The following is a 24,362-nucleotide window of genomic DNA, read 5'->3' on the forward strand; positions in this document are numbered from 1 at the left end:
TCCTGGCAGCAGCCCAGAAGAGCAGGCGCAGACTGAGTTCAGGCTGTGCCCACGTGCCCAGCTTCGGTGCGCCCCCTCCGGCACGAGGGCGTCCGCGGCAGCTCCCGGCCCCATCCCGGGGGCCTGTGTGAAGCGAGTCCCGGCGTGAGAGCGGGGGGAAGGCAGGGCCTCCTGGCAGGGCGCGACTTCCTGCCCTCAGCACCGCGGCCACGCGCCTCCTGCGTGTGCACGGAGCCAGCAGCGGGTCAGGGACCTGTTTTCCATCCCGTTTTCCTGGAAAGCAGCTTAAGAAGGGGCCACAGAAGTACCTGTGCTCATCCATATGATGAGTGGCACATCTGTGCACATCTGCTGCTATCATAGCGCTATCAAGAAGGACCACAGTGATGGATCCAGCGAAGGGACCCAGTGCACAGCCCTCATCTCCCTCTGCCTTGCTCCGGGGAAAGGCTGGGGGACTGAGGATCTGCATGGCGCACAAGCAGCAGGAAATAAAGCCAAAATGGTGTAAATCGGTTCTCAACAGCCCATGAGAGATTTAATAAAGGAATGTTTACACACTTTGCAGCGTGCAACTGGGGCTATTACAGTTGGCATCACAGCCTCATGAAGAGCTGCTCCTGGCCAGCTTGCTGGGGTACCATAATCGGAGTTTGTGGCGGTGGCAGTAACTGGGATGAAGGGGCAGAAGGGGCAGCGCTTTCTTTCAGGTGCCCTGAGGTGGCGGGAGGGGAGCTGGCCCTGAGGTAGGGGATAGGCCCAGCGAGGAGGCCGCGACGCAGAGGGATGCAGGGCAGAAGAGCTGCAGCAGCCGCCCTGGGCAAGGGTCTGGCCCTGGCCTGGGTTGGACATGGAGTCACGCAGGGCACCGGGGGCTGGTGCTGCGTCCCCGCTCGCTTCCCAACGCAGCCCTGTGCAAACGTACGCGGCGCGTTGGGCTGCCCCCCGCGCTGCTCCCCGGCGCGCTGGGTCACGTGCGCTGGCAGGTGGCTGCGCAGAGCGCCCGTGGGCTCTGCTGCCACCGGTGCAAAGAGCATCCCAGAAAACGCCCCGAGGAGCTCGGGTCTGCGTAAAACCCAGCAAGGCCACGATGTTGGTCCTTGGTCCCCCAGAGGCCTCCTCACAGTGCTCACCGCTGTCCCCAGGCTGGCATCCTGCTAAGGAAAAGCACCTTGGGACCAACTGCCAGAAAGCTGCTGTTTCTGCACCATCTGAATTGCCAACAGGGGATGCTGTTAGGTGCCTCCAGGCCTGATTTTCTTACTTTTTTATAGTATGAAATCATCCATGTCTGGTCATACCTGAGGGTCGAGGTCACGAGTTTGCTGGCTCTGTCACCGGTCTGGCAGCGCGAGGCAGGCTGTGGTGGGTGCCCGTGACGCCGCGCGGGGTGCGTGTCCTGCCTGCAGCGGGAGCACTGGCAGGGCTGCCACCCCGTGCGGGGTAGTAGGATCTATACAGCCTGTAACGTGGTGTCTCTGGCACTTCTGGTTCTCAGGATTTTAACTGAAATAACCCAGTCCCTTCCTGACTCTCTGTCATCTCCTTCCTGGGAAGAAATCGGCTGCAACTTTTAGGGCTGATAGAGCCCCGAGTATAGTGCTGTGTTGGGGTGGCAGCGCGATGCTGCTTGGCTGGAAATGGGAGACGGCTTCTTCACAGCTGCGCAGCTGCTGGTTGACTTCTCTGTCCTCAGCTCTCTGCTTTGCTGACCTATTTTCCTCTGCTCTGCCCAGCACGCAGAGCTGAAGAAGTTGGGAGCTGGAGCAGCTGCTCTTCCCGGGGATTTGCCTCTTGCTGCAGGGCTGTGAGCTGACACCTCTGCCGAGGTGGAGTTTGCTTGGCCCCCACAAGCCTTTGGCTCTGCAGGCCACGAGCAGCCGCGCGCAGCTCGCCCGCCCGGCTCAGCAGCGCCACGGGAGGGCACAGCGGCGCCTGCCTCCCCCGGGCCCGTGGGCTGCGGTGTCGGGGCCCCGGGGCCTGGGCAGCCCCGTTGGTGCTTGTCCCCTGCACGGAGCGGTGCCAGCGCCGCGGCCGCCTTGCAGGAGCCGCTGGGCTGGGAGGGCAGCGGCTGCTGCCTGCGGTGTCCCGGCGGAGGCAGCGTGTGCAGCGGCAAGGGGCACTGCTGAAAGCCGCTGCGCAAGCCCCTTGCCAAGACGTGCTTTATTCCTAAAGCAGGACTCACTGGCAGACCTACCCTCACTTTTTGGCTGAAGAAATAACTCAATTTCCCTCCTGCCTCCTCTCTTACCCTCCCGCTCCCTTCATTTGAAACCGATGCACAAACTGTGTGAGGTAATTAAACTGGGTATAATTAAACTTATCCTTTCAGCGCAGGTCTGTGTGCAGGTCCTGGTTTCTTGTGGATTAACACACCTGAAGTCAAACGTTGCTGTGGCAGGGCAATGTGTATTTATGTATCTTTTCTGAAGGCGAGCGGAGCTGGGACTCTAATCCTTTCTGACAGGTGAGGTCACCCTTGAGAGCTGCGCGCCCCGGGAGGGCTCGTGCGAAGGGCAGGAGCGCGACGCTCTCCCAGCTGCGTCAGCTGGCGGGGGATGCCCTGAGCCACTTGCTCCTCCGTTTGGGAGCAGGTCCTGGAGCTCCTCGGTCTTGACAGGAGACCCTTTTTCCTGAGCATAGGCTTCATCTTTCTTGTCTGCTTCTGACTCTAATAAGGTCACTGGATGTGAAGCATGGAAAACATCTCCACTTCCAGGGGCGGATTTACTTCTAGCACTGCAGTTGTTCCTCTTCGTGTAACATCACCTCTGGTAAGGCAAAAAAAACCCACACATGGAGCTGGAATGTCACCGAAGGTCCCCATTCAGCTTAGGGCTGAGACACGGTGGCAGGGAGGGGAAGCATCCTCCCGGCCCTAGCACACGCTGGGGTGGATCTGTGGGCTCCTGGTCATCTCCGTGGGGAAGGAGGCAATCCTCATGTGAGGGTGACGCCTTGGAGGAGCCCTGTTACAGCCGGCCCCGGCGCGAGCGGGGCTGTGCAGAGCTGGGGGTGAGAGGCCGCTGTGGCGGGAGGCGCGCGGTGAGGGGCGCCGCAGGCGCCGTGTGAAGGGCAGTGTCAGGACATCTGCTGGAGCCCATGGTTGTGCGCTGAGGCACCAGGGGGGTCTCCTGAGCTCCCCACCTCGAAGAGGAGGCCAGGACAAGGCCCTGCCTTGCTTGTTTTCCAGTGTGGGGCCTTGGAGCTGTTGCTGCGTACCCATGGGTGACCGGAGAAGGGGGCAAATGAGACCTGCTGCCGTCCGTAGCCATTAGCATTAGCCGGGCATGTGCCCTTCAGGCCCTGGGGCCACCGCCCGCCTGGGGCACCGCCCGCCTCTAGGGCAATGAGAGGGCCGTGAGCTGAGTGTGGTGCAGCTGAACGCCCTCAGGGAGGGCCCCGCAGTGCAGCCTCCCACCGCTCCAGTTAAATCCGTGACCAGGAATGACTCTTGGCGTCCTCATGAGGCACTGGCACATCCCTGAGGGCCTAGCAGTGCAGCCCCATTTCCCTCCTCCACCCATGCCACAGCCCCACGGGCTCAGGCAGCGATTAGCACCAAACATGACATGATGCAGGTTAAGTATCTATTTAAAATATGCCATATATTTGTTTTTAAAGAGATAATAGGGAGCAGGTCATACAAAAAAAAAAAAAAAAAGGGAAAATGGGTGCTCCCCACCCATTTTCATAAAGCTCTGTGAGAATCAGCCCGTGCCCAAGGGCTGGGCTCGGTGGGGGCTGCTGCTTGCCCCACGACCACCATCAGCAGCTTCAGAGTGCAGGTAGTGCAGTTCTGAGGGAAAAAAAAATGCCTGATTTGTAGTTGCTTATGCAGTGAAACTAGCAGGCAGCAGAGGAGCGACACCCTTTTGGTGGGTCACACATAAACCCTTCCTACACGGAAGCCCACATACGGGCGAGGGCCTGGATGCTGTTCTAGCAGCGTTAGGAAGGTCTGTGCTGAACACCACATCTGTCCTGGCAGAGCTCGTGTGGCTGCAGCCAGCTAGTGAAGCTGTGCTACTTCCTATGACCCAGGTGCATGTTACGTTAGTGCAACTCAGGTCAGGTGCCGTGTCCTGTCCCTGATGTCTGACGGCCGAACACCCCCATGACCAGGAGGCTTTGCCGCCGTGCTGAGTACCCGTGTGGGGCCTGGTCTGCCCCGGCAGCCCCAGTCCAAGGTGCTCAAAATCCCGGCTCTTATGGAGCAACAGCTGGACAAGGATTCCTATGTGCCCCGCTCCCTTAAGGCAAGGCTGGCCCAGCAGCCTCCATGGGGTAAGTTACTCCAGCGTGGCTCTGAGAGAGGCCACAGTAAAATCCCCAGGGCATCAGTGTGGGCTCTCCTGTTCTGGCAGGAGCAGCAGCACAATGTGAGGTGTGTGGGGATCAAAGCTGCACATCAGCCATCCTGGCCCTCTGCCTCCCCTGCCGTGAGCTGCGCTGGGAGCAGCTTGGGTGTGCGGCAGGCAGAGCCCATCTGCCGGTCCCCACGCTGCCACGGCCAGGCCTTGGGCTGCGGGCTCTCACTGAGGGGATGTTCCCAGCGTTGACACCAAGTTGGACAGTGGGCTTGTTGGGAAGGATGCAGGACACGCTGCGCCGCGTCTGCAGCGCCTCTTCTCCCCAGGGAGTCACGGATGGAGTCACAGATATGCCCGTGCCGTGGTGGCCTCCTCTCCTTGTGGCCAGCTGGCTGCTGGAAACGACGCTTGCCCCATCCTTCCTCGCATGGCTGCTGAGTCAGGCGTTGCAGACAGGGTCACCGCAGGAGCAGCGCCAGGGGCAGCAGGAGCATCGCTGGTGAGACCGAGATCTCTGCAGCGCCGCCACAGTCTTGGGCGTTTTCCTGGGAAGGAGACAGGACATCAGCTTGCTTACTGCCACAGTGGCGCTGCTCAGGGGAAGGGAGCCTGCTTCTCACTTTTGGAAAGGCTCACCAGAAAGCCACTCATTTCTCCGGCACTCGCCGTGCCCTGCCCCACACCCCAGTCCAGCTCCTGCCCCCTCAGGGTGCCACAGGAGCTGCTTCTGCAACAGCGACGCTGCCAGGGGGCATGTGGACTCCTGCCCACACCTCCTGCAGCTCCTTGGGGAGTCCTTTGCCCACAAGCAGGTCGCTGTGCTCGCCCCTGGCCTTGGAGGACAGGCAGCCGGGCTCCCCGCTGCCAGGGGCAGGGAGGACAGGCAGCGGGGTGAGCACCTTGTGCCGCGCAAAGGTGCCCAGGCCATGCTCACCTCAGTGGTGCCGGAGCTGCTGCTGCCACGGCCGCTGGCTGCCAGGAGTGCTTGCAGCAGCAGATGCTCTTCAAGCGAGCAATTCCCCACAAAGCAATCCCAAAGAAACCCAGCGACCCGCTACCATCTGAACCGGAGCCCTTCACAGATGTCACTAGCACGAACGTTTCCTTGCTAGGAGCCCTCTGGGAAGCCACGCGGCGGTTCCTCAGGCCAGCAGAGGACACACGCGGTGCCCGTGTGCGCAGCGGGGCACCCATGGGCGCCAGCGGCAGCGCCAGGGCCGTGGGTACCTCGGGGTGGAACGCGTGGCAGCTGTCCGGGCGCCTCCGCAGCTTCTGCGAGCGCATCCGCTCGCACTTCACGGACGCGTTGTGTGCGGGGCTGTTAAGGACGAGAGCGGCGGCACGTGAGCGGGGCACGCACCAAGGGGCTGCTGCAAACAGCCCAGGTGTCACCGCTCGGCCTCGGGGACACCGGGGAGGCGGGCAGGAAGGGCTGCAGCGGCTGTGGCAAGCCCTCATAATAACATGCCACCATCTCCCACTTTAAAGGGCAGGGCTGTTTTCCCCACTCCATCACACCTCAGACCTGCCTGGCTCCCCACGGCGCCCCTGGCTGCCCCACAAGCTGGGCCCTGCCCTCCACCTCCTTTCCCTCCCTCACAGCGATCTCTGCAGCAGCAGGTTTGCAGCCCAGCGAACCCGGGCACAGAAGGGGCCTCGCAGGCCTGCTGCACGTAGAAGGATATATTTGACTTCCTTTGCACTCATCAGGACAGGTGGGAAGATGCTGCAGTCACAGGTGGCGTCTGTGACGAGGAGCAGCAGGTTACTGCTGGCAATCTGCTGTGCCACAAACATCCTGTGGAGAAAGAAGCACGAGAGGGAGATCACATCACTCCCACTGCAGAGACAGAGCAGCAGCCCTGGCATCACCTAGCCCTGCTTACCAGAGCGAAGGAATGCAGGAAAAAAACAAAGAGGGAACAATCAGAAAGGGATGCCAGCAGAAAGCAGGAGACATAGCAGGGAATGTGTGCCAGGGAAGATGGTATTAAGACATCTTTTTGTCTGCAGGAAAATCCTAACTGGCTCAGATTCACAAATGTATGTTAGACACAAAAGCTAGAATCAGAACCAAAATCCAACCAACTCCAAGAAGGCCCCATAAGCCCACTCCTCCTAAAACACATTCACATGCACAAGGGGACAGCATGCACCAGCTGGAGTCAGCAAAGAAGATCACACCTGAGAAGTCCTCCTTTCAGGTGGTGGTCTGCCCATTTAACAAATAGTTACACATGCACCTGTACAGTGCATGGTGTAGGAGTTATATGGTCCTGCAAAGGGCAGATTTTTGCTCAGTTTCATGCTATATTTGTGTGAGAAATGGAAGATCCTGGTAACGTCATTCATTATGTTTGAAAGATAGGCTGCTTTGTTTGACATGGTGAAAAAAAAAAAAGTGACACCTCAATTTGCAGTCACAAGTTTGTCCCTTCGCCTCCCTGTAGAACAGGCAGAACCCCAATGTGTGCAGTGATGACTAGCAGCACGTGCGGATGAGGACTAACTAGGTGCAGCTGTTTGCCCACGCACGTGCACGTGATGAGGGGTTGAAGGATGGGGACGCGCTGCCTCCAGGCTGTGCAGGGCTTGGAGGGCTTGCGTGGGCGCAGCAGGGCCAGGTCCAGCAAGTGCGTGCGCTGCTCCGTCCACGTGAGAGCGTGAGGCTGCACGTGCCTGGGAATGTGGGTTTGCACATCTGCACGTGTGCACCTGCAGAAGGCCAGCGGTGGCACCCGCAGGGGCCTGGTGCTGGCGCCAGCAGGACGGCGACGCCGCACCTTGCTTGTGTCCCTGCTAACCCGCTCACAGCCAAGGAAGAGGGGTTCTACAACAGGCCATAGAAATACAGGTTTATGAGGCCAACCCTCCTGGCTGCTCTGTAGGACAGCCCTGTTTCCCTGGTTATTCACTACTTGCAATCCAGTCTCTAATGTCTTTTTTTTTTTAATATATTCAGTTTTAGAGCCTTGGCAGTGATGCTGAAATGTCACACACGCAGCGTGTGACCCCTTCATGAGTATTCCTGACTGATGATTATTTCTGGAGCTTTGACAAGCAGGCTTTAACCCATGCACAAACTCTGTGATCAGGATGGAGGTGCCCCATATGCAGGACTGAGAGCCAAATTGTCACCCTCTGCAGTGGAAGCTAATGCCCAGAATGAAGCATGAAGGCCCCTGTGCCACCGGAGACAGCCTCGGGCTGCTAACGTGATCCAGAGAGCCTGTATGCCCGGGCAGGTCTCGGGCAAATGCTGCACAGAACCTGTGTCTGAACTCTTCTCTGAGTATCTGCATGAAGGGAGCAAAAGAGATGCACTCAGTACCCAGAACCTGCAATCCAGCCCCACACTTCAGCTACAAAGGAGCAGAGCCTGTCAGTGAATCAAGTGGGGCAGGAAGTAGGAGATGAGGTTTTCAGCCTCATGGTACTGGCATAATCCAAGCTCCCCCTTCTCACCGTTCGGGAGGCTGCTGTAACCACAGGAGCACAGAAGTTCTGAGGTGGGCATTCCCATCTGCGGGCTTTGCTGTTGAGGGTGGGTGAGGGCCCTGCAACCTCCACCAGCCCCAGCTGGGACGGGGCAGCAGCCCTGGGCGGCAGCAAGGCCAGGTCGCCCTGGGGCCGGTTTGCGCAGGTGACTCGTGCAGGGACAGCTTAATGTGCACTGCACAAACAGGTCTGCGTGGGGCACTTAACTCCTTAGGATCTGCCCAAAGCTTATTTCATCTACCCAATGCCTTATTTATTTATTAACCAAATCTGCAAACTCCTCTAAAACAAAGTTTGGCAAGGCCTGTTTTTCATAAAGTCATGCTGACTAGCACAAGCTGTTTTCCTAACCTTTAATTCTTTCCTGTAGTCGATCCAAGACTGAAGTCAGACTGGCTAGGCTTTTTTTCTTTCTTTCTTTTTTAGAGGGATTCCAGTTAGATCCATTTTGACTCCTCTGCACATTTTTGTATTGGGAAAAGCTGGCTGTGGAAATTCATCCTTTCTTCACCTTCCCACACGTGATTACTAATGGCACTAGGCACTTCATAACTGCTGAAATGGCCTCACTTCACAATGACTTTTCTGTTATTTTTGACTCTTCATTCTCTTAAAATGAAGATGGAAAATAAAAAAGTGTACCTTTTTTTTTGGATTTAAAACTTCTCTTTTCCCTCCCTCTTTTTTTTCTATAAAAACAGAAAAGAGGAAAAATACAAAAGAAAAAGGAAAGGTGAAAGCAATGCAAAATAGAAAATTTGCTAAAGAGAAAACCTCTGCCAAAAACATGAAAAACAACAAAAATATTTCTTTTTCAAATTTGTGGAATGAAGTAATTAAAAAAAAAAAGCCCTCTCATTGTACAGCCATCTCTGCTTGTTGACAGCTGTTTTATCTTTTTTTCTTTTATCCAGGAGTTTTAACTTGATGGTCCCACCTCTGTGCTGGCCAGTGCGCGTTTTGAGCCCTGTTGGCTGACTTGGTGCCTGCGGCTCTGTGTGTCTCGTGAGCTGGGCAGGAGGGAGGGGAAGGCCTGAGTGAGAGGGAGGCCGTGGCTCTTACTTTTGGCAGTCTCCACACTCGATCAGCCCGTTTGTCTCCTTGATGGCTGGCTCGTACACGAAGACGGGGTACTCAGTGTCGCAGGGCTGCAGGGTGTCGTGCTTCTTATGCTTGTGGGCTGCGTGGCGGAAAGGAGACAAGATGATAGCAAAGCAGGGTTAGAGGCTCACAAGGGAGACGTCTGTAGGGAGGTGGCCATCTGAGGGGGTGGGATGGCCATGTGGGTGGGAGCAGAGCCCCATGCTGCCCTGGGTCCTCTGAGGGTGGCCAGGGGTGGGTGCCCCCCAGAGACAGAGGAGAGGGAGGTGTGTGCGGTGAGATGCTGGCCAAACTCAGCCCTGCAGAGATCCCTGCTCCCACTAGGTGGTGCGGGAAACCCGGTCTATGTTAGAAATGTTCCCGAAATCCGCCCTGGCCTCCCTGCGGCAGGGCTGGGCCTTGCCCTGAGGAAAGGCGCCACAGAGCAGGGTGCGCGGCCAGGGCCGCAGGCAGGGGACACCTGCACCCCTGCGTTCAAGGGAGAGGGCTCCCCCTCTCCCCCGGCCCTGTGTGGAGCAGCGGTTCTGACCTGGCTTCAGCGCTGTGGGGAAGCGAGGCCTCGGTGTCTGCGCTTGCAGACTGTGCTGAGGGCGTCCCCCGCGTCCCCAGGTGAGGCGGGATCCACTATGGGATAAGGGTAACCCCTCCGACACACGAGGCTTGGTAGCCTTCCTAAATCTGTGATTTATTGCAACCTCCCACGTTTCCAGGTCCCCCATCAACTTCTGATCCTTTCTGAATCCTGCAACACTGCATTGGAAGTCTGATAGCAGGGAATTTGATGCGTTAAATATGCATCAGGTTAAAATGAAGGCACCACCAGCCAAGAGCCCTGCCGTGGAACTGCGGGCCAGGGCCAGACAGCGCTCGTGGAGCGGCAGAGCCCCAACCCAGGTGAGGAACCAGCTCCTGGAGGGGCCCATCCATGACGGCGGCAGTGCAGCTGGGCCGTCACTCACCAGTCACACCCTGCGGGGCTCCCAAACCGATTTTGGGATGAGGGGGAGCCCAGAGCCTACAGAGCCTCCCCACGGAGCCCCAGCAGCCTTTCCAAGGGTTCAGCGGAGTCTTCCTTTCCCCAAACAGAGCCTTGCTCATACTGGGCCAGCCTGGCAGTTATTTTTCTGCCATCGGCGGTAGTGAAGCCGCCTCCCGCCTCTGTCACCCACCAGGGAATGTCTCCGATCGAAGTGTGAGGCTTTGTTGCTAGGGGAGAAGTGGCTGAGGCTCGAACTGCGCAGAGTAGGAGAAATGGTTTCTAAATCAGCGCTGGGGTCTGCACACAAGGGGCTCCCACACAGCCCTTCACCTACACGGTGGCTGCAAGCGCTGCTGCACGTGATGGGCAGGGGTAAAGACTCTGTGCGGTCTGGAGCGCACCAGCTTTTTCTCTGCAGCAGCCCCAGCTCTGATAATTTATAGAAAAATGCAGCAACAGAGGTTTTAATCAGTAAAAAAATGTGGTACGGCAAGAAGGCACCAAGAAACCATCAGTGATACCTATGAATAACCTGTGTTGCTGTAAAACCCAAAGGTCCTCACTGAGACCTCTGACGTCCTCTCCTGTGGCTCTGCTGAAGGACACAGTCGGGCAGGCACTCTGCAGGAGCTTGCTGCTTAAGCAATAGGGGTTACGTGAGGGAGGGACAAGAAGGATGATTCTTCTCTCTGCCCGTGGAGATCCAGTGACATCCGACATCCATTAACAGCCAAGATCTGCAGCCAGATCTCCCCTCTGATGCCTCTAATGCCTTCAGCAGGTGATGCGATGTGTATTTAAACCCTTCCCTGCAGCACAGAGTCTCTGGCAGTTGTGCCTTGTGTTTTTCTTCAAACTCTTTCTAAATATGTCATACACGAGTCAGCCTCCTACTTAAATCCTTCCAGGCTCTGGGAACCACCTTTTAGTATCGTGTTTGGGTTCATCTTTCACAATTCCCAAAGCATACAGGCCTTGATATGAGCATGCTGCTTTGCTATGTAGTCACACTTAATTCATTTTAAATTAATGGATGAAAATGTTCGGGGTCTGAGAGCGACTCTGTGGCCAGCCAGGAGCTCTCCGGCTGTGTCTGTGACCATCTGTGCAAACAGGCACCTAAAAAAACCCACGCTGCAGAAGCACAAAAAGGCCTCTCCCATTTTTACTAAAAGAGAACTGCTCTTACTAGGTTGTGTTGTAGAGATGAATATTCCTAAGGCTATATGGGATGAGTGGTAAAATATGCTATTACTGAGTCAAATTTCAAAGTAGGATTAGACATTTCTGGTAAAACATGAAGGATATTTCCATTTATGCTCTAATGCTTTCCTACTCAGACTAAGTGTGAAGAACTAACCATTTGCCACTAAAGTTCCCTGATAGTAGAAGGAGGATGGAAAACAGAGTGGGAACCTTTTCCTTCAGCCATATTTTGCTGTACTAGTGGCTAGGAAAATAACTAACTCCAAAACACAAGGCCGGATCTCCCAGTCTGTGCCCACAGCACAGAGCCTTTGGAGGAACACACCTGTTGCAGGACCACACATTTGCCCTAAGCCAATGACCTCTCAGTGTCCCGTCATGTTACATTTGGTTCACAGCACTGTGCTCACCAAGACTTTCATAGCAGCAGAGCCTTTGGAGTCAGACTCTGCCATTCCCTGTGCAAAACAGCAGCTGTGATGGCAATAAAGTTGTTCTGATAAAGGTATGGTGCAAGTGTCTGCCAGAATTTAGCAAACTGCTCATGCCAGGAGTTACAAAGACACAACAGAGCCTCATGCCAACTGCTCAGTTTTCTCTTCCTCCCTAACACAGAATTGGCTTCTCCATTGGCTTCAGCTTCTTGGTGTAAAATCATCAAATCTACTGGAGTAAGAGCTATATAAAAATCAGTGGAGTAAAGAGTGGGGGAATGGAAGGCGATTAAGGCCTCCCAAATTCAGGCAGTATTGAATCAGGACTGCTGTGCTGCTCCTGGCAGTCACAGGAGCAGGCTGTGTATTTGAAGGTAAATGTGTGCACCAACTCTAGCTCCTTCAGGAACACTTCTAACACTGGTAGCACGGGCTAAGTCACTATAGGAAGTTGCACTTCTGTTTGCAGTCTTTTATAAATGCCTGCAGTTCAATTTGCACTGGGTTAACCTCATCATGTGCACTAAGCTGTATTTTTAAACTGTGTTAAACCCGCAAAAGTCCCCCGCATACAGCATCTTAAATCAGTTTCTTGGCAAAGGCTAAATGAAAACAAGCCACTTCAAAATCTCCTGACTTCTGCACAGAGACAAGACCGACCTAAGACAGAGATTATGCTTAAGCCTCCTGCCTCTTATTTTGTCTGGAAGCAGTGCAGCTGCAGAAGCGTTCAGAAGTTCAGCTGAGCCCAGTAGCATGAACATCGTCAGTGTTACGCTTGGGCTGAGTCTCTGCGTGCACATGTTGGACATCAAAACGTTATCAGCAGCTCCAAGAGTCTGCTGGTCAGGGATTAGTAAACAGCCAAGGGAGCTGATAACAAATTGCAAACTTTATAGCAAAGAGTGAGTTAATTCCAGGCTGTCATTGCTGCCATCTGCACTTCCACAAAGACTTTGGCAGGCAGTTGGCAACCAGTCCTTCCGCACAGCAAAGGAAGCCGCTGCTCCCTGTTATGAACTATAGAGCCCAGATTGTGAACTCTTTGCCATTAGCATAAATCATGAATAATTACAGCCAAGTCAATAGATCTGCACTGATGGAAAAGAGACAAAACCTGCCACTTAGTTACAAATGCAAACTTCCAAGTACTGATTTCTGTGCAATACAAAGCACAGAACTTAATCAATTATCTTGTATATCCTTTGTGGACTTTATAATGCAATCAAAAACAGATTTTTTTTGACCTACAGAATTCTAGAAATAGTCCTTTCTAAGCTGCAGCCCTTGGCTGAAAATATCTTTGGCTTAATTAAAGGCTTTCAGATCTGTGATGATTTCCATAAAAGCAGAAGCTCTTACAAACACAGACAGGAATGAGATGCAGAGAGCAGTGAGAAATCTGTGGTAGCAAACATGTCTTCTCTCCATCACTGAAAAGCAGATTTGCATGATAAGTGCACTGTGAATCAGTTATGCCCATATTCCAACTGCAAGTCTTGCCTTCCCAGAGAGCAAGGGAACTTGGGAAGCAGGAATATGATCAGAGCTGCGGAGCCAGAGTTGCACATTCAGCTAAGGGTGAGCATTAGATCCTCAACCATTAATTCTTCTGCATGTATCCCTGAATAAATACATCCTCAATTTCTCTCTCACAAAATGTCTCCTTCTCTCCTTACTTTTTGCATACACCAGTCTTGGCAGGCAGTCAAGAAACTGCTAACATCTCTAGCAAAAATCTACAGCCTATTCTTAACAACATGTGCAATCCATTCCTTCCAGCCCCAACAGTATTCTTCCACCCTGCTACCCCCTCCCACATATGGACAATCATTTTTTTCACCCACAGCCATGCTCCCTTTCTCATGCTCCTCTTCATCCATGAAGACACATTCCAATGGTCTCTGTTTCTCTCACGCATACATCTTGCTGGGCAGAGAGCAAATCAGTGAATACAAGCTGGACATGGAGGCAGTGAGATACAAACACAGCCAGTCTGGACTGTGTCTGGAGGGATTCCGAACTTGCCTCTAGGGGTGGATTTATGAGCTGGAGGATATGCTTATCAGTAAAACTGATTGAAAATTATACTGCATTACCCTAGAGCTGGGCTGCTATTCATCAGAAGGAGTCGTGCCACAGCGTGTGGAAAAGAAGTCTTAAGTTGCTTCCTAATATCTGAAGTTTAAAAGACCCATATAGTCTATACTGCAAGAAGGCACAGTTTCTGCTAAGAACTTCCCTTTAAAATACTCTTTGTTTTTAGCAAGATGCCTGAAATGAGTGGGGCAGCTGGGAACCGAAATAAAGGACACATCACATTACAGGTGTTAAGGGCACATCTATGCAGCAGCAATGAGTGGTGGTTTTGTCTGGGCCGGCACTCTCTGAAGAGACTGGTGTGTCCCTTATTTTATCGGCTTCCCAGGCTTTACTGTTCCAGGTACCAGCTCGGGCAGCTAAATAAGCAGCAGCACTGCTTGCTTCTTCTCACTGTACTGCAAGGAAATAGAGCCAGGCACTACCACGCTGCAGTGAAACCCTTCTGCAAGTTTCATACTGCCCGAGAGAAGTGAAAAAAATGGCTTTCCTAGCCTGGGTTTTCTAGCTACATCCTAATCTTTTTGTTGCTAGACAGTTCTACTTACAGTGATGGAAAACAGCCTTGGCTGGACAGATCACATAACACGCATACATGATGAAGATGGAGCCACATGACAGATTCACATGATGACAGCACAACGAGGAGATGAATTCATACACAGAGGTCATGGAGGTGATGCAAGAGAGAGATGAAGAAAGCAGAAAAGGAAATAGTGATGAGCAGTGCAGCAGTCAGAACCCCTTCCCTTCTTGCTCACATCTCAAAAGTTAAAACATTTACCACCAGTAACAGCTCTTTCAGAAACACCAGGCCTCTAGCTCTGTCCTCCAGTAAGAACAGCCGCTCCAGCACCAACAGCTCAATACTATGCTTGCTCATTTGACTCTTCCTTACTGATTTCTGCATGGAGCCATTCTCTTACTCTGACATGCAGTGCTGCACAGGGGATACCTGCAATTTCCAACACCACCTCTGGGGATCCCCTTTGAAAGAGCCAAGGGGGAGTTAAATGTTACCTAGACACTGGGCTGGCTCTCCAGCTAGGAGGAAATTTTGCTTTCTGAAAATAACTGCTTTGCTAATACACCAGGAAAAGTGAGGGGAAATGACGGCTCAGCCCTACAATTAGCAGGGCACATATCACTACCTCCAGCAAAAGCACCTTTAGTGCCGAACAACTAATCTGCATGTAACAGCAGTATCTCCACTGCTGTGCCTTGCCTTTTCCTTAGGGTTGCCTCACAGCCATTTACATTCCCTGCATGTGGGAGCAGAGACGAGACCACAGAGGCTCTCGGGACCTTTTTAGCAGGCAGCCTTGTAACTCCTGGGCAGGTCACTGGATTTCAACCCAGCACTCCTATCTCCCAGCCTCTCCTGCTGTACTGAGTTGCTTTGCAATAGCACATGCCACGGCCTTTTATCCTCCAGAGAGAGTTCAGTAGGAGAGATCCTTGCCATGTTATTTGAACCAGCCAGTGCAACTCAGTAGAGAAACTCCCAGAGGGGTTCAAAAAAGGATGCAAAGACGTTATTTCTGTTTGAATTCTGCAGGTGCTCTGGCTAGTTTCCAGCGACCTCTGCTAAGCTCTGCAGAGCCTGCTGGTTCCAGCCCTACTCTGTCCTGTCCCATAGACCCACCATGGTGGGGCGCTTGGAAAGAAGACCCCCAACCTGCAATTTGGGAGAGGAAAGCAGCATCCTCCGAGCTGCATGTTGCAGATCTTCACCCTGACAGCTCTGGTGCTTTGCTAGGCTGAGACGGGAGCAGAAGGGCAGGGAGAAGCAGGGGCTTCCAGACGCCCCGGCGGGAGCCACAAGGTGGGAGCGGGCCGTGTTTTGGCATGACGCTGGTTCTCCCATGCGGCTGCTTCTGCTGCTGGCGGCTGTAGCGCTCGCGTGCCATGGGATAGTTGCATTCCTGTATACTCACCATCTGCCAAGTTGTCTGTCTGCCAGAAGCTACTCATGTTAAACTCCAAAAGGAAGCTGTCAAAAGAGCAAGAACAGAGGACACTTTTTCAGTAGTCTAGAGGGATGCAGGTGTCAGTGAGATGGCCCTGTGAGTATCAGTTCCAAAATGTTCGCTATGAATTTTTTGTCAGGAGAAGTCTGAAATGTTCTTTTTTTTTTTTTTTTTTTTCTCCTCAGTATTTGATACAGTATAGGTAAGCACATGGACTGTGCAGTAACTGAATGGACGTTTTCCAGAAGCACACACTCTATGTGGGCCTTGCCACTGAAGGAATGACTGCAGTGGCCCTGGGGCTGCGAGGGACTGGGTCACTGTGAGCGCTCCCTGAGGAGCAGGCATGGCAGGAAGCTGCCACTCTGGCTACACAGCACCACACTGAATAATTCTGTAGCAATAAACTCAAGCCCTAGGATCTTTTCCACATCTCAGGTTGGGAGAATTGGGGTCAGTATTTCAGCCTGGGCCAACAAGCTGAGCAGCGGCACTTTGATCCTAATTTGAGCCTGAGCTCTCGCTCCCAACCCCTGCGGTTTGAGGTGAGCCTGAAGCCACTATGCAGCTCAAGGGCTCCCCTCATCCTGCTCTTTTCTCCCTTGCCTGTTCCTCAGATCTGAGCTTCCTGGCTTCCCTCTTTCCATCTTCACCTCCTGTGAAGTGCACACGTGTCTTCGCTTGGCACGGGCAAGTGAGACAGGAAAGAGGACTGAGCGTCAAGGAGCTGCACCAGGCCTCGGGAGACCCAAGTCCTATTTCTGACTCTGCCACTTTGTACTGAGTGACCTCAGGTAAATCCCAGACCCACTCTGGGCCTCTGCATCTCCGTTTGCAAATTGGGAATAATAATAGTTTTCTGTCTCCCAGGAGCGAGGCACAGGCTCCACGAGCACTGAGCTGAATGTCACAGGAAGGCTGACAGCAACGTCCTACTCTGGGGCCTTAGAGCCCACAAAACTTGTAGTTTCTTAAGCACTCGCCCCTGTTGGTCTGAGCCTCCCAAAAGCCCCTCTCTTTTTGTACTCACATGAGGAAATCACTTATCAGCCATTTCACTGCAGCTAGAAAGGCATAGATTGGCTGGAGAACAAAAGAAAAAAAAAAAAAGAGAGAGAGAAAGAAAAAGAGAGAGAAACACCATAAGGACCTGGTCAGAGAATTTCAAATTGTTGTGCAGGACCCCACGTATCAGACCAGTTCCCTCCACTGCTCCAAACTCTTGAAGACAGGCTGGAAATTCAAAGTCTGGGTGTCACTGGAAAATGCTCAAAATGCATCAAAAGGCAGCAGAGCTGCCTTGCTACTAATAATATCCTCTCACCCCCTCCCAGGCAGGGGCAGGGAGTTTATCACGAATGTATGAGGGACTTTGAAGATATAATTGCTGGATGATTTCTCTCCAGTATGGATGACCTTGAGAGCTCAGAGCAGGAGAGAAATACAGCTAAATGGGACACCACCAGTTTTGGATGCTTTCATATTCTGATGGCAAACGGTATTTCTGGGACGAGCTGCACTATTGTCCAGGAGCTACTGTTATCTGCTATTGATTATGTTTGACTGTGCTTTTATCCGGCTTTCCCTCAAAATGGCATTTCTACTTTCATTTTCTTTCTTTTCAGCTACAAATTGAAAATTCATCATTGTGCCAGAGGCAACAGAGCCACCTTTCCCTCAGGGTGATGATGTCTAATTCTCACTTCTCTCTCCTAATCGCCCCTTTTCTTCAGCCCCCAAACAAATACAGAACACAAGGTAATCTTCAATTACTGCTAATTCCCTTATCTTCAAACAAAATAAGCCAGAAAATGGTCAAAAGTATAGATGGTTGGGAATTGGGTTGATTTTTCCTATGAACAGGAAATGAAAAATGCACTGTTTTGATGCCTTACTTTCTGAGGGTTTTGCCAGGAAGGGAAAGGGAGAGATGAGAGCTGAGTTTTCAAGCTGTTATTCTACTCCCATCTTGCTTGATTTTAGCAGTTCACTTTTTTTGACATTTCTTTCAATACTAAAATTCTATAGGCTATGATCAAGCAAATATTTTTACTACTATCAAAATATATTATCTATCTACACCAGGATATTAGTTGCTAGTATAGCAACTACTTAAAAAATATATGTATTTTGTTGAAAACACTTTTTAGTAGGAAAATATGAGTTAGGCCATTAAGAGCTACTTCCAGCACACTACATTACAGGTGTTAAAAAAATGAACATATAATAATAAACACATTCCTGTAGAAGGTTGCTTTATCTAGTTTGATCTGGATTAGTTTTGGATTAATTACTTAGTTCTGTCTGGCAAGGCCAGGTTAGGAAGGTAGAAGAGGATGAGAACATTAGGCTGCTTCAGACTAAGAAGTGATTGCATCTGAGTACTGGTGAAGCTGTTGACTCTGTCACTCAGCCTTTCCCTGGGCTATCACATCTTCTCCCAGCTTTAACCTTCTTCCCATTTACTCAAGTCTGCTTGATCTTCCATGAAAGGCTGATGACTTTGTTTTATTCTGAAAGGAGAGTTGCATTGTCAGTGATCAGAGCATCAGGGACAATGTCCTGTAAAAGCAATTCTGTTCCCTTCCGCTGCAATTTGGTTTCAGGCTTTCAGCAACCTGACATAGTCCAGTTTCTGCCCTCTCCCTGGTCCTTTGAATTTTCAGTAAGATTCTATATACCAATAAAGCGCTGAATTGGGACCATTGTTAGTGGCTGTCGCTGCCTCAGACATCTGCCTTAGTTGAGGTTGAGCATCGCCAACAGCTATAAAGCTCTTTTGGGGAATGTGCTTCATTGAGGTGCTGGAGACGCCCTAGCAGAAAGCCTCCACTGCCCACCCCAAGGCTACATGCAGAGAGATACATACGCTGAGCAGAGGCCGGGCTCCGCTGTGGTGGTGGTAGGGCATTTTACACATTGCTTGATAATCATACATAGTCACCCTACAATCAAAACAAAACAAGCAAGCAGTCAAAAGTAAGCAATGCAAGTGCCTCTGAGACACTCACGTCAGCGTGCACTACTTTCTTCCTATGTAGACCACATTCTTCTTTAAAAAAAAAATCTGCACAGAAGAACTCAAGTGGTGGCCTGCTTATAGCCCTTTCTGCTCTTTGACCACTTCTGAATTTTGAAAAGGGAAATATACAAGCCCCAGCTTCATGTAACTGGGTCAGTGCAGAAGCAAATGTGTGCCTAACTTCAGCTGCTGAGCAATACGGACTCTGGAACAGGAAAATTATAATTGTATCATCTGCTGCAAGCCTCCCTAGGTCTTGTTTTCAATCCACTGAAATTCTCAGTTCTCTTGAAAAATAACTGGGGGTGTGGAATGAAAATAACAGTGGTATTTTTAAGAGACATAAAGGTTCTCAGCTAGCTGCAGTGCTACGTCTGGAGGGGCCTCTCAGCCAACCACCCGTGGAAAGGCTTTCCAAGTGGCACAGGGAACTGATTTCACACAAAATGCAAGGAAGTGTTTCCTTTGCCTTAGAAATGACAGCGAAGTAGCTGCTCTCTGGCAACACAAAGCTTGGGAATTACTGCACCCGACAGTTCTTTGCAGCAGGCTGAAGGGCAGAGATGGGGAGGAACAGGAGGCACAGTGATGAGAGTTGAGAGAGCCAGGGGAGGAGGGCAGGCAGGCAATGTAGTAAAATAGGAGCCACATGCAGCAGCCCAGACATCCTCCCCCTCCCCAGCAGTGCTGCTTCCAGGGCCTGATACACCTTGCTCCACACACCAGCTGAAAGCAGGGGACAGAGCAGAGATCCACCACCTACTTACCGCTTGAACATGCCCATATTTAGCAGCTGGGTCATTACTGATCCATCCACTGCACCAAAAAATTTTCCAGTCTGCAAGCACAAAAAAGAGGAATAAACTGTGAATAGTAAAATTTCCAAGTGCTCTACTGCTTCAGCTGATACGATCTGTCTAGCCGCTGAAGACCCTGCTACCTACTGCACACAGCAAGCATTTTAAGGAGTTTGTCCCTTATTTGGCTAGGAAGCTTGAGGCAGGACTTTCTCGTGCTGCTGGTTGGGCATTCTGCACCATTCCTTCTTTGCTTCAGAATGGTTTTGCCCACATAAGTCCCTGCAGAGCCTGACAGAAAAAGGCAGGCTCTAAAGCTGCAGAGAACCAGGCACATTAATTCACCTGGAACCTGGGTTCTCTTGTGAGTTTTTGTGAGCCCATGTTCTCTGGATCTGAAATCTTAAGTCTCTTCAACTTGAGCCTGCTCTGCTAGCGTGGGGCTGTAGCGCCCTTGTAAACCTCTGTGGCCCAGCCACCCCAGCCTAACTAACTCACCGTGCCTAAGAGCACAGTGCAGATTTATTTAGGGAGCACAAGCAATTTTGGAACTCACTGTGGTGCAAGTTCCAAGGATGCAGTAGTTTAAAACCCAAACAACATATCGTGAACTGATTCATCTTTCTAGTTAGCACCAGCCAGTTTGTACTAGTACAGTCAAAGCTACTGCCCAGGCTTTACCCGAGCAGAGGCTGCATTTGTGGGGAGCAACAATGCCCAAATTCTGTTTGCATTTCTGGACTAGAAGTGGGGCTTGTAACTCTGTAGTTGCATTCATATCTTAGACCTGATAAACCTAAGTAGGATCACAGTCCCAACTCTGGACACTACCACAGTAAAGACTTCCTTCACTGAATGACAATTCTAGCTTTCCTGATTGCTAAAGTGTAACAAATCTTTTTCAAAAATTCTCCCGATCTGCCAAGTACATTGCTTTGTTTGCAAGCAAGTAAAATACTTGTAAATTATAAAAATATAGATACAGATTTGTCTTCTGCATCCTGGCTGAAGGGTCTTGACACAGTAAATAGCACCTATATGATATGGAACCATATAGAACCATTTATGTAGTCTATGAGGGGACATTTTACTTTTCCACTGATAGGCTACCAGTTCTTTAGCAGTTGACAGATGACTTCATTTATCTGAGTGGGCCATTTCCACTAAAAAAAGCTTTAGGCAGCTTTACCTAAGATCATATGGTAATCATATAACAGTAGCGTTACATGGCTATGAGCCTCCTCCCAACAGGCTTTAGAAGGTGTTTCATTGCGTAAATCGATACATGACATCAACCTCCCTTTCAGCTTTTGGATTTTTAATAATCTATCATCTCAAGCATAGCTGAATGCGTCTGAGCAAGCGCTAATTTTTTCCACCTCTCCAGCTCTTTCAAGCTGATTATGGTGGTTAGGAGGCCAGCTGCCTGCATTTAATACCAGTCTGCAGCCACTGCCAGAGCTGGAGCAATGGGATTTAGCACAGCCCAATCTCCAGCTGGTGTGACAAGGGCAGAGCATCACTGTGGGACTGCAGAGGGGACCTGCACTATCCAGAGACACTGATGTCTGACTGAATTCCTGCTGGGAGGGCCTGATTCTTACTGGTACGAGGGGATGTTTGTGTAAGTGAGAGTAAGGCCTGGGGAATAGGTACAGAAAAGCATAGGCAACCTGACATTTAACACAGATTCAGACATCCAAAGCTAAACGCTGGTTTAGGTGCTCTGTGCAGCAGTAAAGCATAAAGCACAAGCCAAAACAGTTCTTTATCGAGGCAACATTTTGCAGAGCAGCTCTCATTACAGTCTCCTGCCTCCAGCGCCTGTCCGCTGCCGCTGCAAACATCCCTCTGCTGTGTTCCTCCTCCCTCTCAGCTCGGAGCAGGTTTCCGCAGGCCCCCGTGGTTTCAGAGATCTACAGTCACCTTCGACATCCTGGCATGACACGCGGGATGTCACAGCAAGGAGCCGCGTCCTGGAGCCCACCTGCAGCTGGCAGGGTGCATCACTGCTCATGCACATGTATCCATCCACGCCTTGGCCGAGCACTAAGCGATCCACACAGAAGACAGTTTGTTTTATGTCTGCTGCGATACTGTCCGTGATCAGGAATTACCATTGCTGGCCATCTTGTCAGATCCAGTGGTGGGGAGTGGGCTGGTGGGGTCTTGGTCTTGGTCTGCTATATCCTGCCCCTTGTCCTGGGAGTCCCACCTGGGCACTACTTGCAGAATTATCCTGCAAGATGCCTCAGGGAGAAGGCAGGAGTCCCAAATAAATGCTCGTGTTGAGTGAGGGGACATCCGCATGCCGCACGTGGAGAAATGCCAAGACCAGAGCTCTGCAGCAGTGCCTTGGGCACTTGTTCCGACCGGCAGTGAATGCCGGCTACAAACTCAGGGGCGGTCACGGGCAACACGGCAACACGGGCAGAGAAACCCTGTTGCAGCACAGGGCAGCTCTGGGGATGCGGCGCTGAGAGCAGGCGGAGGGCTGTCTGCACGGCCCGCGCCTGGCGGGGACGCAGCTCGGCGCCGCTGTGTGCGGGATGAGCTCGCCTTGGGTTTTGACAGCGCTGGAAAGTGCTCCCCTGGCACAGCCCCTGCGGCAGCAGAGCCTGGGCCTACCAGATACTTTCCCTTCCTCTTCTGCCCCAGATTGCCTGGTCTTTTCTCCCACCCACTCCTCTTTCATTCTCTAGCTATTAACTCTTCGCTCCCTCCACGATCAGTTTGGATGGAGGATTAGTCCGAATTAAGAGATTACCCCTTCTTTTCCAAGTAATCCTGCAGGGAGCTTCCATCTCATCAGTCATTAAAACCCCGAGTCCCTCTTTCTTCTGCAGCAGTGCCTGGCTGTGGATAAGCTCCTTGCCACCTCCGGGCCGTGGTGATTAGAGCCAATCCCCCAGGCCGAAGGCAGCGGGGAGCAGAGCCCGAACGAGGCTGCGTTCAGAGGGTTTGTGTGCGCAGCCCTGCTTGCTTCCAGCACCAGGAGGGGCTGCAGGGCTGGGAGCAGGCCGAGTGCACGGCGAAGCGCCATAGCCCAAAGGGAGCAACCAGAGAAGCAGAGTCGAGGCTCTCACAGCCCCTGGAGCTCTCTGGCTGCTCCTATGCGTGCCCTAAGGACACACGCACCTCGGCACCTCTCCTCTGTTTCCATCTGGAGTGGCACCCCAGAAAGCGGCGCCATGTCTTTTCCCAACGTGAGGCAGGTTCCTTCGCTGCTTTTTTTGGACAAACTCCCCTCGCCGGAGCTGCCGCGGCCTGTGCGGCGCAGCCGGGCGGGTGGCCTGCGAGGAGGCCACGTGAGCCGCTCCTGCTGGTGCCGGGGCCTGCTGTGAGGCAGGGACTCCCGCACAGCCGTGTGTCACGGTGAGAAATACCAATCCCGGCGGCTGCTGCCGCCGCCTGTGTCCTTTCCTGGGTGGGCAGCTGCAGTCCGAATTCCACATAGGGGCTAACAGCATGGACACCCGCGGTGCTGCTGGGGAGTGGGAGCAACAGCTGGAGCAAGATAAGGAAGCCATGTGGGAAGGAAAGAGTGGCGAGCTTCCCAAGGTCAGCGGAGGGCACAGCTGGCGAAGCTGCCAGTATTAGTGCCTGCCAAAATGCCTGATCTCGGAGGCATGTGGATAATGTTTATAGTTTACCCAAATCCAGTGGAATGCCAGGTTCTTGGTAGGCAGATCTTTCAGAAACCAGTTAAAAAAAAAAAGGGCAAAAATCCATAAGATGCAGAAAAAAATACAGTGACAGGACGGTGGTGCCGAGAAAGGGCAGTTAGATGTGGTGCCCAAAGCACGTAGCTGCCTTTGTGGGCACGTGCAACAGCACTCAGTAAAGTGCCTTTGAAAGTGCCATGGTGCTCAGAGCAGGAAAAGGTAAATCCATGCTTAACACACAGGAGGACCTGGCTCCCAGAGCAGGCAGCCATTACAACGCTGGTACATTTTCTTCCTTTATTTTTCAAACTTTGCTTTTCTTGGCTCTACAAGACATTGAATAGGCACTTCTACTTAAATATCCATTGTGTCAGATAGGTCACTTCTTTTTTTGTGGAAAATAGGTTGGTTATTCCTTGAAATATGCATTATTTAATACCAGTCAGTACCACCTCTGGGTACTACTGCCTTGCTGATTCACTTTGCTTCACCCGTTTTGTCAATTCTCGTTTGGCATCTCTGAAATTATTGTGTAGCATGTGGAGAATTCACTATGTCACCTTTCCCTGTTGCAAGCAGATTAATGAATATGGTAGCCAACAAGAGTCCAGATGTGAAACTATGGGACACACACTGCAGATGTTTTGCATTCTAAAAATCCTGTTTTATTGCTCTTCTCCAGTCCTATGGAAATTTCAATGAAATTCCACACTATTGCTAGTAATGAAAATGCCTCATTTTCCATTTCTTTTGTAAGATAGCTTTTGCTAGTAACTTACTGCTTTGTTGTTCATTAGTCTACTCCAGCATGCCATTTTCTGACATTCATATCCATGGCTTCCTTTTTTTGTGTGTGTGTGTTTAGAAACAGGCAGCTCTGTGGTAAGTTTACCAGAGGGCAGAAATGGAGAGCTAAACCATGTAGTGGCTGGTTCTGTTGCCTTTGCCCAAGGTGAACAGGTATCACATCACAAATTGCTCCCCTTGCGCTCTCTGGAATTGGTTGTGGGAAGTACTGGCAGCAGGAGAAAAGCATCAGCTTTTGTCACTATATTCTTATTAATGCTCTGACTCTTTTCCCTTACTCTTTTACTTCTATAAGTCCAGCAAGTCCTCTTTGCTATTTAAATTTTTTTTTTTCTTCATTTTTGCCTTTGGCATTTTGCTCTTACTATCCCCTCAGCTTCCTTTCCTTAAGAACACTTTTTTTGGCTTAAGAGCCTGTCAAAAGTGCTGCCTCTCCTTCCAGTTTCAGGGCATGCCTGCTTTCTGGGACT

General features: G+C 51.6%; 1 protein-coding gene and 1 pseudogene across 1 annotated transcript in view; one reads left to right on the forward strand and one right to left on the reverse strand.

The window, feature by feature from the left end:
• Positions 1-8,869: 8,869 nt before the first annotated feature.
• Positions 8,870-24,362, reverse strand: part of CACNA2D4 (calcium voltage-gated channel auxiliary subunit alpha2delta 4) — a 119,868-nt gene continuing 104,375 nt past the window's right edge. The window contains exons 31-35 of the mRNA XM_088521660.1: positions 19,391-19,461; positions 18,471-18,546; positions 16,632-16,684; positions 15,569-15,624; positions 8,870-8,991 (exon numbers count right to left, since the gene is read on the reverse strand). Of these exons, the coding sequence (XP_088377786.1) occupies positions 8,870-8,991; positions 15,569-15,624; positions 16,632-16,684; positions 18,471-18,546; positions 19,391-19,461 (378 nt within the window). The remainder of the gene's footprint in view (positions 8,992-15,568; positions 15,625-16,631; positions 16,685-18,470; positions 18,547-19,390; positions 19,462-24,362) is intronic.
• LOC148595272 (uncharacterized) lies at positions 12,631-13,635 on the forward strand (annotated as a pseudogene).

This window comes from Tinamus guttatus, unplaced genomic scaffold (assembly GCF_059628265.1).
Source record: "Tinamus guttatus ecotype Peru unplaced genomic scaffold, ASM5962826v1 Tinamus_guttatus_pri_ptg000125l, whole genome shotgun sequence".
Classification (NCBI taxonomy): Eukaryota; Metazoa; Chordata; class Aves; order Tinamiformes; family Tinamidae; genus Tinamus; species Tinamus guttatus.